At 39.4% G+C, this 17,609-nt stretch overlaps 1 protein-coding gene across 1 annotated transcript; it reads right to left on the minus strand.

The window, feature by feature from the left end:
• Window positions 1–6,580: 6,580 nt before the first annotated feature.
• On the minus strand, window positions 6,581–15,186 carry LOC111216603 (zinc finger protein 37-like). The gene is made up of 12 exons (XM_022738176.1): window positions 15,050–15,186; window positions 12,720–12,891; window positions 12,121–12,611; window positions 11,278–11,461; window positions 10,820–10,872; window positions 9,939–10,104; window positions 9,748–9,840; window positions 9,537–9,614; window positions 9,343–9,429; window positions 9,068–9,145; window positions 8,202–8,444; window positions 6,581–7,367 (listed from the first exon to the last, which is right to left on the minus strand). The coding sequence occupies exons 1-12, from the start codon at window positions 15,056–15,058 to the stop codon at window positions 6,583–6,585; spliced, it is 2,439 nt and encodes an 812-aa protein (XP_022593897.1). The 5' UTR covers window positions 15,059–15,186; the 3' UTR covers window positions 6,581–6,582.
• Between the last annotated feature and the right edge of the window lie 2,423 nt (window positions 15,187–17,609).

Consider the following 17,609-nt stretch of genomic DNA (forward strand, 5'->3'; position numbering starts at 1 on the left):
AAGATGGGGGTGATTTGGCAACACTTACCACCGTGCCCCTGATGAGGGCACTGAAACTACTGCTCCCTCCTGCTGGGCCACAGTAAGCCCCCTGCCCCTCCGCTGCTCTCCAGTTAGATGTGTTGGGGATTTGGTCCCGAGAGCTGACTGTTGTGTAATGACGAAAGTTCCCCACGGATGTCTGAAAAATATAAAGTAACAATGAATGTGATGTCTGTGAACAGGCAGTGAGTTCATCTTAACGACTACAAGATGCAATTTCTCTGACCTGGTTGTCGTTCTCTGCAGCATGAGGGTCCCTGTGCCCGAGTTGATGATGAGGTCTGTTTCCTGTTTCAACAAATGAAATATTATAAATATCATGAAATATTAGAACCACTAGTTAGGTTACACAACAAATAGTTTATATTTTAGTGATTAGTTTAAAGAGTCTGTGACTTTTGCAACATTTCATCACTTGCAGCTGATATAAAACTATAAAACAGATTATCTCAAGTGAAGTTTAAAATACACACCACACTTGCCCTGAAATTAAAATGTAATTTCTATTTCTTTTTTAAAATTTACACATTTTTAGATTCACAATTTAACTAAACACACTTTACATTTAATTTGTTTGCAAGCAAATACTGTATATAAGCACATGATCATGGAGGGAGGGCTCTGATTTAGAAAGGTAAGTCAGTTAATCAACACACCTACCAAGGTCAGGAGGCTCCCGGTTCAGGTCCTCTCCATCTGAATCAGGCCGAGCACTTTGTGAGATCTTCTTGGGCCTCTTTGACTTCCTGGGACTCCCCAGCTGTCTGGGTCTGCCGAGCCGCCTGGTGGGTCCTATGGGTTTCGCATTGTGAGTTTTCTTATGGTTGTTGAAGCCTTGCCTGTAGTAGAAACTCTTCCCACACTCGTCACACTGGTACGGCTTCTCTCCTGTATGAACTCTGAGGTGAACTTTAAGCTCTTCAGCCCTGACGTAACGTTTCCCGCAGATGGAGCAGAGATGTGGTCTCTCTCCAGAATGAGTCACACAGTGTGCTCTCAGAGTAGATTCCTGCTTGAACCTTTTTCCACATATAATGCACGGGAACGGTTTCTCTCCTGTGTGATCGCGCATGTGGTTCTCTAATCCTTTTGATGTCTGGAAACCTTTATCACACCGGGAACACTGATAGGTCTTCAGACCCTCGTGCCCAGCTTCATGTTCTTTTAATTTCTGGAGATGCGTGAATCTCTTGCCGCACTGTGTGCAAAAAAATGGTTTCTTTGATTCATGGACATGCCTCACATGTTCTTCTAACAGTTGTTTATCGGAAAATTGTGTCCAACAGAAGTTACAGAAGCAGATTTCCACTGATGACTGAGCCTCTTCAGGTTCAAGCGGACTTTCCTGTGATGCTGGTGTGTTGCTGAATTTCCCTGTCGGAGGAAAAAGAAAATTAAGTTAATAAATCCTTAAAGCTGGAATTATCAATGTTTTTCGATTAACAGTTGATCAAATTACCATATGTAATTCACAGGTGGTCGCCTAAAGTGATGAACCCACAGAGAGTTATCACGCCACTCTGCAGTTCCCCTCAGCTCTACAGAGGATATTAGCATCTCTCAGCCACTTGTTATGGTTTTACAGCTCACAACTTTACTGCTTTGGTTCACTCTTGACACTTTCATCAAGTTTACTGGAGATCAAGGTCTCATCAGGTATTCAGCAACAAAAAAAGCTAAATATTATTCGGTAGGAGTTGGTAGAGACAAAAAAACGAAGATAAAAGGAAAGTTATAAAAGTGCCAGGTGGCCATAAACATGATTCAAAATAAATGCTAATGATGCTCTGTGTTTGCTATGTATTTATTAGACTGTTGTTAGCTAGCATGCTGCAGATTAAGCTTTTTGCGCTGCCCCCCCCCACCCCCAAAAAAGGAGAATATACAATAACAATAATAAAAACAATTAATACAGCTTAAAAAATAAATCCTTATGTACTTGGTAGATATTTTCTTTTTAATCTGAGCTTCATTCTATGGGAAAGTAGAAAATTCTTCATGTACAGATATTTCCAATATAAAGTTTGAGTTCAACTCTGTCATAAATAGACACGAGAACTGCCAAGTACAAATAATGTGGAGCTCAGTGTTCTCACCTTTATGAACCTTCTGGTGTGTCTTGAGATTTCCAATCTGTGTGAAACCTCTACCACACAAAGTGCACTTGTACGGTTTCTTTCCTGAGTGAATAATGAGATGCCTTTTCAGCGAGGCACTGGTAGGGAACTGCTTCCCACATGTTGAACAGATATACGTCTTTGGAGCTCTGCGCTCTTCTTCACGTTCCACAGCCGCTGTAGGTTCTGGATGGTATATCCTCCGGTGAACTATCAAGCTTCGGTTGGCTCTAAATGTCTGTCCACAGTCGCAGCACTCGTGAAGCGGGTGTTTGCCATGTTTCTCTCTCAGATGGCGGCCCCTGGCGAACACGCTCTGGAACTCCTTACTGCATTCTGTGCAGCTGAACAGCTCCTCAGTCTCCGTTTTCTTTCCACGTTTCCTGGGTGTTGTGTTCACAGATCGGTTAGTTCCAGGTTTGCTTGGCGTGGCTGTGTGCAGATCAACAGGTGATGTGACATCAGGAGCATTACCTGCATGTATGGAACAAAGAAACTGGTAGGTGCACAAAGCAGTAACACAGAAACTGTCACTCTGTCTTCAAAGTTTGGAGCAAATTGTTAAACAGTTTGAGAAATTAAGAAAAATTAATGAACAGTTTCAACTGACAACTATTTATTCTTGTCTTATATTCTCCTTTGCCTCTTGGGTCTTGACACCTACATGTTTGTGGGGTGAGGTATTAAGATAAGATAAGATAAGATAAGACAGTCCTTTATGCGGGCCACTGTGTTACAGCAGCAAAGTAGACAGAACAAAAAAAAAGACAATATTAAATACTAAAAATGTAAAAAAGATCAACAATAATAATAATAATAATATAGTATGTACAAATAGTAGCATTAATATATTGTCTTTTTATTTTAACTTTGGCCATTCTTGTCATTAAAGGGTAAATTCACCCAAATAACAGAAAAACACATTTTCTCGTTTACTACCTGTGATATTTAGCCCTGAGTTTAATTTTGGTTTTATTTGCTGAGACTTCAACCTCTGTGGTTTCTGCCTTCATCGCAACACAATGGAGATTATCTCTGATGCTCACAACATTGAGAAATTACATTTCAAAATGTATAGCAATTTATTCCAGCAACAGTGGCCCTGTTAATCTGGATGATCCAGAGACCTTGCTGTCAGTAGTTCTCAGTGGGACATTTTTTACAGCTTCGATCAACACAAACCAAATTACAGTACATTGACCTGTTTGGCTCAATGAGTGAGAAAATATGATTTCCTTAAAATCAGAATCACTAATTATTATTTTAACAGATCTGAAAATATTTATAGTCACATCACTCTCTGATTTTCAGGTCGGATACTAAGACTCCACATTATCTTTTCTACAGCTGAATCAACTTACCAGCAGAATTCCTCTCCAGATGTGATGTGTCTGAGCTGATCGGAGCCAGGTGTTCCTTCAGTCGGTCATCGCGAGAGAATCTCTTGTCACACTCTGGGCGGGTGAGAAGTTTTTCTTTGGTGTGGATTAAAAGGTGTCTCTTCAGTCTGTTCGGGAAATTAAAGCCTTTCCCACACTGTGAGCATTCATGAGGTTTGGTTTCAGTGTGAGTCCTCTGGTGTCGCTGTAGAGCTCTGCTGCTCGGGAATTTCTTACCACACGGAACGCAGAAGCAAGACGGGCCCATGCTTCTGTCCAGTTGTTGATCATCAGTGTGGCGCACATCATGAGCGTCTCCTACAATACAACATGGAGACATTCACCTGTTAGAGAGAAAAGACAGCTTATTAAGTCAAAAAGCAAAACTATTTCCACTTACTAGAGTTGGCAGGATCCCATTCTAACTCTTCTCCTTCTGAGTTGATCAAACCACCGACTGTCTCTTCTTCCTCTCGCACCTTCGTCATGACGGTGGTGTGTTTTCATATGAGAGTTGACACGTCTCATCAGAGAAAAGTTCATAACACTCACTTAGTGTGGCTTCATAGGTGAAGAATTAGTCTGTTATGCTCTGATCTCCATGCAAAGGATTACGACCACAGTCGCATCAATTGCTGTGAGGACTGATGTTGTCATTTTTGGGCTGGTTTCCATCATTATATGTTACATTACTGGCAAGGCTGTGCTGCTCATGGCCGGACTCAGGTCAGATGTGGTTTCACACTGACAGGGGGGGGGGCAGCTTGGCGAGGGTGTTTACAGGATGATTCCTAAACAAGAGATAGTAAAATAAAGTAAATAAAAAGGGCTACTTATACTTAATTGCTAGTCGACAGATTTGTTTCGCTTTTTGGAAGCAAAGTCACACTTTTTTAATTTTAATGTTCCTCATAGATGACCATAAAGTTGTAAAAGAGAATCTCACACCTAAAATTTCCTCTTTTGTCTCTGTTTATATTACATTTCTAATAATCTAGTATTAAGTATTAGAATACCAAACTTAATGTCTGGAGACTACGGCTGAAACAGTTGGCCATTTTCCAAATAAAGGTTGTGAAATAAGTTGTGAAACAAATTCTCAGGCACCAGCTTGTCAAAAGGCAGGATATGCTGCTTCATGTATTTATATGTAGTTAAATGAATAACTTTTGGTTGTGACATGTGCAAAGCTGTGGCTGGCATATTTTACTATTTACTAATTAATCAAGAAATTAATTGTGAGACTAATCAATACTGAAATTTCTTTTTAAAGATCTCCACACATTTTCCACAAAGGTACCATGATAGGCTACAGTGCAATAATATACTATAATAATATATGATAATAAATTCAGCATGAGCACGTGATGTGAACGTAGCTGTGCTGCATCACATCATGTCTAAAATTAAAATTATATCTCAATGAAATTGTTTTTATTTGCTTTAATGACACACCCCTGCCGAGCCAGTAAACCAGACAACCGGATGACGTATTTCCTCTGCTCAGCTGCTTTCGTAGTAAACAAACCTGAGAAGTTAACACGCTGCTACTCGGACATACACACTTTGCTATTGGTCGGCTGGCTAACGGCTAGCTAGCATGTTGCACTAACTCGACTTTTATGGGCAAATTAACAAAACTCACCTCCCTCGCGGTGGATAAAAATCACCACGTGGGCTTCAACTCACGTCCCCGAGTGTCAGCATCACCACAGAGCACGTGTGGAAAGGTCATTCACGTCTTTGCACAAGCTGAGGTAACAGTTAGCATGTAGCGCCATTAGAGTGGGAGGCGAGCTGGGTCCGGGTTGCCAGGTTGGAGTGCACAAATAAGTAATTCAAGCTGTCAATTAGTGTCCATAACAAGATATGTGAAATATTCCTCTGCTTTTAAGATTTCAACAGCAGCTTTAATCATTCTAAATCTGATTCCACCCAAGGATTAAGAGCTAAATGTTATTTTCAGAAAATTAAATGTGGATTTTTTTTTTTTTTTATAAAGCCACTAAATGCTAAATACACCTGAAGGCATATTTTTACACTGAAGCAAACTTTTGTTGAGTTGAATGGAGATCACCTTTGGGAATTCAAGGTGTAAACCAAGGTGAACACAACTTTATCAGGCTGATGAAACAGAGATAAGAGAAGATGGGCAAAAATGACAGATGTGATGGGGATGAATCCTTCTGCATTGCTTTTACTTTCTTTTATACGTGACATCAGATTGTAGAGATTCAATTTCAATTTGAATTGATAGCATCACTCATCCACCACTGTGATCCAGACTGAAATATCTCAACAACTGTTTGATAGATTACTGTTAAATTTTGTGCAGAGGTTCAAGGACCGCAAGGGATGAATCCTGATGACTTTGGTGACGCCATGACTTTTCGTTTAGAGCCACAATGAAGTTCACATTTGTTGTTCAGAGTTAAGATATCTTGACAACTGTTGATTGGATTGCAATTAAATTTGCTGTAGATATACTTTGGTGGAACCTTTTGACTTTTCCTCTAGTGTGACCAGCAAGTCACTCTCTTAGTTTTATTGGTTGATCAGTGTGGTCTATAAGATGATTATAGTGAGACTTATACCCCTCAAATTTCATGAAGTGAGGATAAATTATTTCAAATGTAAAATAAAATAAAATAAAAATCCAGACGTTACTGAAAAATTTCTGTATTTCATGGATTTTAAAATAACAAGGATATTGTGCATAATTTTTTAACATTAAGTATTAGTATTTGGCATGCAGGATACAAAGGCACTCAAATTGTACAGATGGGCTACTAGAGTAAACATTAAAACATGATTACAAAACAAGAATACAGGAAAGACAACACAGTAAGCTTCCAAATTATTCTTGGCATTCCACGCCGACTCTGCAGCGCAAATTTTCAGACACAGTAATCGTCTATGCTGTAGGTGGGAGGAATGGAAGGAAGAAGAGCAGGGAAGAAGCGTATTTTACTGCAATATTTTCAAATGCAGTTAACAACAAAAAAAAAAAAAAAAAAAGAAAAAAAGCATCATTAGAGCAACTGTTAAATGTCCAGCCTGGCCTGTTGCTTCGGTCGACCGAGCTGTCTGGTTGGCCCGATGCGTCTTCCAGCATGTGTGCGCTGATGCTGCCGCAGACCCTGGCGGTAAATGAAGCTCTTCCCGCATTCTCCACACTCGTACGGTCTCTCTCCAGTGTGAAGCCTGTGGTGCACCTTCAGTTCCTCGGCTCTAGAGTAGCCTTTCCCACAGATGCTACAAATGAAAGGTCTGTCTTTAATGTGGGTCTGGTAATGTGCTGTTAGGTACGAGTTTATCCGAAACGTCTTCCCACAGATGGAACATGCGAACGGCCTTTCCTCCGAGTGCTGCATCTCATGCAGCTTGAGCGATGAGGCCGTGTGGAAACCTCTGCCGCACTGGGAGCAGAGGAACGGTCTCTCTCCAGTATGGATGCGCTGGTGGACTTGTATGTAGCTCTCATTGATGAACCTCTTGCCGCAGTCGGGACACGAGTAGGGCTTCTCCTTGATGTGGGTTTTCATGTGCTCTTCCAGCTTTTCTTTTTCACTGAACTGAGTGCCACAGCGGCGGCAGAAGAGAAGCTGTGATGTGCTGTGCTCGGCTGTGTCTGACTCAGGAGCTGTCTGTGTGTGTGTTGTAATGTGGTGTGCTTGTAGAGCAGACTGACTATCACAGTCTTTCCCACATTCCAGGCAACGGAGGGATGATCTGATCCTGGACTCCCCCGGCAGAGACTTCAAGTATTCTGAGAGTTCTGACGCTATGGGATTCACCTCATCGTCAAAGTCCGCAACACCCTTACGACCTTCACAGAGATAAAGAAGAGAAAAACCATGTTTAAGCCTGGGTCCTCTTCAGGAAATAACAACTTTTGCATTGTTCAGATCGTCAAACTTTACTCCACTTATGTTTTACTTTTACTTTCAAATGATGGAATTTGTGCAAAACTAAAATTTATATAAATAACATCACTATTTTAACAGATATTTACATGAATGAATACATGGGCAAAGCAGGGTTTGAGGAAGAGCGAGCTACTGCAACAATATGTCCAGTTACAACAATCATCCTGTGTCCAAAAATAGGGCTTTTTTAGATTTTAAAAGTTGCATAAACATCCATTTTGTTGAGTTGCCAAACTACAAGATTAACTGTTAACTAAGTAAACATGCATTTCAAATCCCCCAGACTTGTGGCTTTTTGATGCTGATAAAGACCATCAGAGTGATGGTCGGTCAATAAACAATCTAGTGCTGCTGACCGACGGTGCAAGTCCTTTTCCAGCCTCGTATGTTACAGCTGAGTACTGACCAACATTCAGTGCTAACAGATAGTTAATAATGCTCTGAATCCAATAGTTATACTTTCACTTTAACCAGAATCTCTTGACATTCAGAGCTAAAGTTCACGCAGAGCTGAGACTGCACAATAATATCTTCAACTAAGGCTGTGATGGTTTGGATTTTTTAGAACCATGATGAAAAAGCAATGTATCCCCACAGTTTGGCAGTTTATTTATATTATATTATTATTTATGAATGTAGCCATTTGACACACTCCCAAAAACACTTGGCTCAAACAGACAATGGTTTGAGCCAAACGGTTAATTATTATCCAGTTTTCCTGCAACAGCTCTCACCTAAGTGAACTTTGTAGTGAGTTTTGAGATTTCCCTTTTGGTTAAAACCCCGACCACAGATGGAGCAGCAGTAAGGTTTCTCTCCTGTGTGGATCAGCTCGTGCCTCTCCAGTTTATAGGCATGAGGGAACTCTTTGCCACACACTGAGCAGTGGTACTCTATCTTCTCTTTGGGCTTCTTCAGGAGCTCAGGAGGTATTTCTACTGGTAGACGAACCATCTTTCTGCCAGGGCGCTTCTTCCCTGTGTGGTGGAAAGAAAACATGAAATTACAAGGTTAGGCTGGTAATTCAAAGTTCACAAAATAAGGTTGCAGAATTAATAAAATGCAGTCACATATCAACCAGATTCTCCGTTAATATTGTTAACAAAACTATTTTTTCTTTTAGATGCTAAACACTGAATGAAACTGGCACGTAACACACAAACTCAAACACACTCCATGTTGAGCAAAATGCTGATTGGTCCGCAGCACCTGCAGGCAGTGTGTTATAGCAACATGTTATTGTTCCTCATGTATGCTCTTTCTTTTAGGTGTGAGTGAGTTTTGAGGTTTTACACAAACAAAGATTTAAAAAAAAAAAAAAGAAGAAGAAGAAATGTTGCAATATGACTTTAACTATTATGGGAAATATTGAAGCATTAACATTTTGTATATTTCCCTTTTCAAAACATGACCTGGATTTAACATTTTACTATGCCTTACATTAGCAGGTAACTCACTGGTGAAACTGAGCTGACCATGGGTAACATGGTATAAGCCAACTTAAAGAATGAAGGCAATTTAAACACAGCCACCTTCTCTTTCCTCAGCAAAGGACATCATACTGGTTCCACAGTGTTGTGGACATTTTATTTGCTCTCACCAGATGAAACACCTGTGTTTTCTCCTTCTCCTTCAGCACATGGTTTGGTATCTTTCCTTCTTCTGTAAGGTCGCTTTGCTGTTAGAAGAAAAAAGAAAACTGTTTATGGCATTGGTCAACAACATAAACCTGATGTTAAACTCTCATATGGGTTTAATATCAGGTTTCGAGAACCAGTTAACAATTGGATTTAACTTCTTCAAGAACCAGAGATTCAGAGTCGACTAAATCAAAACCCAATCCTACTTGTGAAACAAATTTTTTTCTAGTCTTACCAGCGGCACGGCGGACACTTTTTGAGTTTAACTCTTCTGATTCCACTACAGTGGGGAAATTGCTTTTTCTTCGGGTTCTCCTCGATACTATAAGAAAAAAAACAATGAAAAATAAACCATATAACATCCAATGACATACAAAATTATTATTTCAGATTCATTCAATCTCCATACAAACCAGGAGCAACACTTACTTCCAGGCTCTGCCTCTAAGTCTTCTCCTCCAGACAACAGAGGAGTTTCTGAAATCTTTCTTCTGCCCCTTCTCTTTACTTTGTGACATAAACAGAACGGTAGCAAATATTTCAGTGTGGAAAGCAGTTACAGTTACATTATCCGTTGAATTCTCTACATGTACTTCTTGAATCGATATTGTGAATGTTGTTTCCCAATCAGTCCACTCACCAGGATTTGCAGGAACTTCTTTCTCTGCATCTGAGACGTCCAATGATGCCACTCTTATTTCTGGAACCTTGGTCCGTCTTCTGTTTCTCTTTCCTGCAAAGACCATGTGCATAAAGATAACCTGAGAACTGAGACATAACTATCATTTACAACCTGAACACTTTTTATTTTTTCTTTTGATTTCCGTTTACCACGGTACAAGGGTGCAACAGTTGTCATCTTTACTACTCTCTCTTTTTCCTCCCCTTCTTCCCTTTCTTCATCTTCTCCCACAGACACAACTTCCATGATGAGCGTTGGACTACTGCTGTCTCTCTGGTTTTGGCCTTGCAGCTGAGACTCGGACAGGCCGATACCCTGTGATCATAATAATTAAAAATCATCAGAAATATACCCCTGAAACCCTCCCTGGGCAACAGAACTTAAATCTGCAAGCAGAGCAGAGATAAATGCATTTTTATTGCAGTTACGGGGGCTAATCCAAACCACTCTGTGGAGCTCTGCTACAGTGGCAGTAATGATTAATTAGTAATCTTGCCTTATTATCTACCCTGCAGTGAGACTGAAGACGCTCTCCTCTGGTGACAAAATTTTGGTTCACAAGAGAATTTTGATTATGGACATAAAGGTTAAATCGACCATTGTACAGAAGTTGTGCTGTTCCAGTAATTTTGCTCGGTCGAAATTTAGACAGCTGCTCTCCGTCATCCCTAAACAAAGAGCTGATTTTAACACGCACCTGCTGCAAAGACCAGAAGTAAAATTCTGGGGGACAACTATGACAATTCAGTTCACAAGTGAATCTGGTGAATTTTGGTGTGCCTTAAATCTCATTGTTTTCCAATACATTCTCATCTTGTCATTTCTACCTGTCCATTTGTCAAAAATGGAAAAGCTGCATTTCGAGTTTTGCAAATTGACTCAACTCTGAGGTCATTCTGGCGGCTGTATATATGTGATGCTGTTGAATTGTGTTATATGTAATATGCAATATAACTATATGCTATGTATGGAATCAGATGTTTCAAGAGCTTTAACTGTCAAACTGATAAATTATGTCTTGACAAATTACCTTGCTAGGCTGATGACTTCCTGTGCAATCAGAGCCTCGGTCGGGACTGTCTCCTGTAACAATCAACATAGATGTCTCAGGTTCACATCTACCTGACAGGCTGAGTTCTAGATGAAGAATTAAGTCAATGTGGTGATGAACTAAATGCATATTTTACTAATGTTACAAGTTACAACCACCGATTAAACTGTAAATCTGAACATTATGATGACAAAAAACAAAAGAACTAACAATCAGCTTTCATAAATTTAAGAAAATGTTTTGTTTTTGGAAATGCATTGGGTTGCCAGTTCCCAGAATGCAACTTTTTATCAGCTGTTACTTAAAATAATCTCTACCAAATAAACTCTAAAACTCCTGTGGGAAACTGAAACAAGAGCCGTCCCTTGAGTAAATGAATGTGAGGTGCTTGCAGAGGTCTGGGCTACTCAGTAAACATGTTGTTGTGAATAACTTACTGGCATCCCACTCAACCACCTCTCCATCAGAGTTGATTAAACCTCCAATTTCTTCATCTTGTTCCTCCTCCTCATCCTCCTCCCCTGCCTGCAATCTAACAGTCAAATGGAGTGTTTGGTCCGCTAATTTTGCAGATGCCATCTTCAGTCCATGTGACATCAGGGGCTTGAGTTCAGGAGAATCCTAAATACAGAACACAGTGTGAAAAAGTATTGCTTTTCTTCATCTTTTGGGTGTCTTCACCCACCAACTAAATCTGACAGGAAGAAGTGACACCAGATTTTGAAATTTTTCTCATTTGATTGGAAAGCATAGTTAAAAAAAAAAGTAATCAGTGACGCTTTAGAAAGTTATCTGCTTCCTTGATAATCCCACTTTAGAAAAAGATGCTAGAAAGGCTTTAATCAAAGAGCTCCATTACTAATACGAGGGGCAGTCAAGGCAGATGTAACAGTCAGAGATATTAGACAGGAGAATAATATATAAAGTAGCCTACAGCAGGTGATGTTACACACTGTCAGATGTAAACAACTAAAGTGCCAAGCACCTGCTTTCTGTACATGAGTCGTTCATACCTATGAGAAAATTCTACGCACGAGAAAAGTGATAAATGCCACGTTTTCTTAAATCGCATACATGCAACTTAAGAACTAATCTACTTATATGAGTAGTCCATGCATGAACCCCATTGTGTCATTGCTAACATGAAACCAAAGAGTGTCTAAATTTCAGTCCTTTAGCTGACCACATGAAACCATTACTAGATGACTAGAAAAACAAGTAATGAACAATGTTTGCACAATGTTATTTCATGTATTGCTACAAAAGGTATTTCTACATACTGTTTGGTAAGGTGCTGATCTTTTGGTCTTGTGCAGTTCTTCTTCTGTTGGTGACGATGTGCTTTGTTTTACGTCAAGGCCGCGGTCCGGAGCATAACACCCATCCTCAGCATGTGTCGTCTGATGGGAATTCACGTTCCTTTTATGACTGGGGGACGTCTCACGTACTGGGCAGGAGAAGGATTTCTCTCCTGTGTTATTGCACTGATCCACAGACGCATTTCCCAGCGCTTTCCCACGAACACAGGAAATCTTAGGTTTCTCATCAGAGTCCATGAGCATGTCTCTATGCCACCCCTCTCTGGCAGAGGAGCTCTGGCCATAGAGAGTGGGGCCGCCGGACTCCTCCGAGCATTTCTCCCCCGAATGAACTCTCTGTTGTCTCTTTACTTCATGTGAAATGGAGCTCTCTTTGCCACATGCTTTGAGGTGGGGCTGACAAGTCTGTGCAAAAGTGTCCTCTTTTTCTCCCTCTGAGCTGAAGCTCTCATCTGTATTTAACAATACAAGGCAAAACAACAACATGACAAATCACAACAGAGTAACTGTGTGTATGTCATCTAGTAAGGTGATGCTGATATTTAAGATTTTCAACTCACGATTTTCACTCACAATCCAGCCGTCCTCTTCCTCTTTGATGATCACTCGAATCTCTGGTGTCTCACAATTATAGTCGGGACTTGCCGGTGCCTTTTTTTGATCAAGTGTCAAATTCTGGTCATCATAATTTTCATTTAAACTCAGTGACAATGGATCTTGGAGTTCAGGATCCTATTAAGACATAAAAACAGACACTTGTGCTCAATAATAAGTGCCTGCCAGGCATACAGTAACAAACCTTAGAAATCTTTAAAATGTGCAGCCACTTCATTAGGGTAGCAGCAATGAAGGGAAAATGCTGCACAATTATACAAGTTTAGTCTGGCAGAAATACTTCTGAAAACATGTTCGGTAAAGTCTGTATATGCCATGAATGGCATCTTCAACTTGAATAAAGATCAGGCTAGGTGAGTAATGCCACATTCATGACAGCAGAATGAAACAGCAACCTATTGTTACAACTTGCGTGCATTCAAATATTATTCCAAGAAAGTGACCCACATTGCCGGTCCTGCAGTCTGACATTTTATGCCTGATTTAATATTGTCTAATGCACACTGACACACAGGTGTGTAGGAGAAGTAGGCACTCCTGCATGCTGTCAGCACTATGTTTATTAAAAAAGTAATGATAGATAGATAGATAGATAGATAGATAGATAGATAGATAGATAGATAGATAGATAGATAGATAGATAGATAGATATTAACACAAGCTTAATTATTTTAGAAAAAGAACTATCAATCTATCGCGATATTTCTTGAACTGCTGTTTAGTGGTAGCTTTGCTTATATCAGAAACATAACCCCCCTCCCCAGCAGATATGCAATCATTAAATAGCATAATACTACAGCACTATTACATCTGCGCTGCACTGAGACACAACAAATATATGGCATAACAATAAATAGAAACCAACATGAAATTCATTGTGAATTATGTAACGCCTCCAAGTTTTAAATCACTGCAAGCTGTGTACCGTCCATACACACCAATCAAAACAATGTGCTAGAAATGTCCCCAAGTATAACACAGTCAACAAAGTTCAACAGCTATACAAACAACAGCCTCCAAAATCACAAAAAGATGAGTCAACACATCTGTTTCACTATGTATCATTTCAGTACAATGATCCCATTTAATCAAGTGTTCAATTGAGGAAATAATCAGCAGATTAATTGATAATGACAATAACTGTTCCTTGCAGCCCTATTTAAGAACAACCTTTCCCTTAACAACCAATAACAAACTTTGATATGTTTTGACTCCTTGCAGTCACTTCAAATTTTCTGCATTGCTACATACCTGCACAACACCTCTACCTGAGTAATGTATTTACTACATAGTCGATGTTCAGTTCAATCTATTTTACTCTATGCTACTATCAACCCCACACTGGGTTACTGCAGGGTTCAATAAATTTAATTTTAGACTTTTTAAGACCGTTTTAATACCACACAAAATGCAACTTAATCCCCATTTCCAGATTCATACGGGTCAAAGAATGACATAAAAACTGATCATAACCTTCATGAAGGAGGATTTATTGCAGGACTTTTATATTAAAATTCATCAGTTTTAGTACATAATAAAAATAAATGAATTAACAAACTGCAAACTGAGTGTATATTCTAGGCTCGGTTTGTAGTCTGATAAAATTACTTTTTTTAAATGTTTTAAATGTAATGTCTATTATTTAAGGCCTTCTTACCTAAATACCTTCTAAGTGTTATCTCTCTATCTGTTGGGCTGAAAGTCTTACTATGTTTATTTATAAGTAAGTTGCAGTTTTTGTGCACTCTTAAAATGAAAGATGTTGATATGGTGACACCAATCTTAAATGCATGACTATAGTGATGTGACAGTGGGCTGCAGGCTTACATAAACTTATGTTTTGTTAAGCTCGCATTATCCTTGACACCTAGAGCTAACATTATGTCTGATATTTTCTTCACAACCTTAACACTTTGAATTAAAAGAAGAGTTTCCTCGACAGTCAAGAGCAGAGAATAAATAATTTATGTTGTATATTCTTCTAAATGCAACGCTAGTTAGTTTATAACAAACGCCACCAGCTAACTAGCTAGCATTCAAGCTATTCTCACAATATCAATTATAGCTGTTGCTAAATGTAGGAGCGAAAGGGGGGTAATTAATATTTGAACCAATGTCACGCCAGTGGGCCCATACCTAACAGGGTACTTCTTATTTATCTGCAGGGTAAATGAACTGTATGTACCTAGCTGCAATAGTTAAGACACATCCAAAATCCCAGCCAACGACAGCGGGCTGTACAGTGTAATAACAGCCCGGATAGCAGCAACGTTACCTCGAACATAGTGCGATATGGCCGCCGGGTTTGAGGGATGTCATAAGAAAACGAGGATGAAGACGACAATGAAGCTAAGTTGCTGCGTTATTGAAGATGGAGCAGCTGTCATGAACTACACCTACTGTCTGTGTTAGCTAAACTATGTTGCGCCACCACTTCTTCTTCTGTTTTTTTTTTTTTTCTCCTTTTCTTTTTCCAGTGGCTATGGTAGGTCACCAGCTGGAAGGCACATACTGCCCCCTGTTGGACAGCACACGGATCGTACAGTAGGTGCTGCAATATAATATTACACACTACTCAAGAGCTTTTGTCGTTTTTTCTTTCTTTTCATGGAGGTAGATTCGTCTTAATATTATTGGTGTTAACGGATTGATAATCAGTGTGTCAATGTGTGATCTGTAAATATAAAACACCTTTCACAAACACAAAAAATACATTTGTAAACTCACAAAAATGTTTTGCAAATATAAAGCGGATCTGCAAGTACATAAACAAATTCCACGAATACAAACATATATGTGAATACATTAAAGTAATTTAGAAATAAATGAAACGCATTTGTGAATATCTTCCTAACATTTCCGCTTTTCAAATTAAGAGCACGCAGTCTTCTATGAGCTGTTTCCCTCCGAAATAATCGGCGACAAGTAACGTGCGACAAGTAACGTGCTCTACGTTAATGGTTGTTTTGTTAAGAAATTACGAATTGCAATTTCATTGTTCATTGTTAATATGAAGGCTGAGCTAACTTTAACTACTAAAAATTATACATATTAAAGCCATTATAGAAGGCTATTGGGGATCTTATTCAAATGATCATGTAAACATGAAAAATGCAAATGTAATTTTCCACACATATGTGTTCTAGGATTATACTGGTTTTGACGTGATGAAATGAGCAAAGCAAGAGAAACAGTCAACAGGTTTCATTCTTTTGCTAGCAATCAGTCAAGTGTGAGTAGTTACAGCTGTGTGGTTATATTTCTACAAATAAAAACGCACATACAGGTCAAATTCTATCATATTATCTTGAATAAACAACAACAATTAATTCTAATAAATAAGTACATATCTAAATCTAAATACATTCTCAATTTAAATATATATGTGAGAACAAACCAAGGAGATTAGACTTACAACTTAACTAACAAACAAAATAAACATCACTTGAGAAAATATAATGAAATAAACTCACAAAGGTGAAATGATAGAGGGAAGCAGCTCAGCTGATGGTCAGGTCACAATTTGGCATCAACAGCATGAATCCATGGACCCAACCTCTAGGCAATCTGGGGGTGTAATGGTGTGGGGAATGTTTTCTTGGCACACTTTAAGCCCCTCACTACCAATCCCTCATTATTTTAATGCAGCCTACCTGAGTATTGTTGCTGACCATGTGCATCCCTTTATAGCCACAGTTAACCATCTTCTAATGGCTAATGCCATAATGCACCATGTCACAAAGCAAAATTAATCTCAAACCGGTTTCATGAACATGATAATGAGTTCAGTGTACTTTATCGGCCTCCCCAGTCACCTGATCTGAATCCAGGAGAACACCTTTGGGATGTGGTAGAACTGGACATTGGCACAAACTATGTGATGCAATCATGTCGACATCTTCAATTGTCTACACAGGCAAAAGAAGTCAATTGTCCAGTCTTCAAGTTTTCTTGAGGTTTATTTACCAAAAGCAAGCAAGCAAATGAAAGAAAGAAGCAAAGAAAATCTCTACAACACACTCAATATGTTGACCTTCCATGAGTACTCAGTAGTTATTACACGAGTGGCCTGTAGTCATTACTACTACATTATTGCATGAAAGTGGAGGCTATATGTGTACTATAGCAGAAACCCCATACAATTATATTCTGTCAGTAAAATAACATTAGGTGAGGGGCAGAGGTGCTCTTGCTCTGAAGGAGCTCATCAACAATGTATAATTATCATTATTGAAGGCCATTATTGAAGGCAAACTCAATGCAGGAAGATAGGGGTTAGCAGTGTGGCAGTTCAGCGAGGTAACCATCGTACACAGGCTGGTCAAGTTGACTCCAAAACGACCCTCAAGCTACCTGGCTGTCCACCACCACAGAGACTGTACCATGCACGGTTGTGACGGTGGCAACATCTGTCCACATGCAGACAGATAAACATCTGCCAAAGTACTCAATACCGCCTGTGTAACAGTACAGTAGGTGAGTCCAGGACCGCATTTTTTGCCATTATGACACACACACACACACACACACACACACACACACACACACACACACACACACACACACACACACACACCACACACACACACACACACACAATATTTGCTGGTTGGATTAGCCTTCTTTAACAATGAAGTGAGTGTTATAAGACTTTCTAAAGATTTCCCCTTGGGCTCTGGGAAATGGTGATGGTCATTTGAGCTATGTGCTGGCATTCTGTAGCTCAACTGATACTTCACTTAATTGAGAAAAATAACTGATAACATTAATTGATAACAACAATCATAATTAGTTGCAGCACTTCTGTAAAATGTCAAAGGTTGGCACTGAATTTG

The sequence above is a fragment of the Seriola dumerili genome, unplaced genomic scaffold (genome assembly GCF_002260705.1).
Source record: "Seriola dumerili isolate Sdu_G_001 unplaced genomic scaffold, Sdu_1.0 BDQW01000035.1, whole genome shotgun sequence".
Classification (NCBI taxonomy): domain Eukaryota; kingdom Metazoa; phylum Chordata; class Actinopteri; order Carangiformes; family Carangidae; genus Seriola; species Seriola dumerili.

What these genes read in the sequence shown, in the direction of transcription:
- LOC111216603 (XM_022738176.1), bottom strand. An exon ending in AGAAGTTCCTGCAAATCCTG is followed by an intron (nt 9,615 to 9,747) that starts GTGAGTGGACTG and finishes TATGTCACAAAG; the next exon opens with TAAAGAGAAGGGGCAGAAGA. An exon ending in CTTAGAGGCAGAGCCTGGAA is followed by an intron (nt 9,430 to 9,536) that starts GTAAGTGTTGCT and finishes TTTTTCTTATAG; the next exon opens with TATCGAGGAGAACCCGAAGA.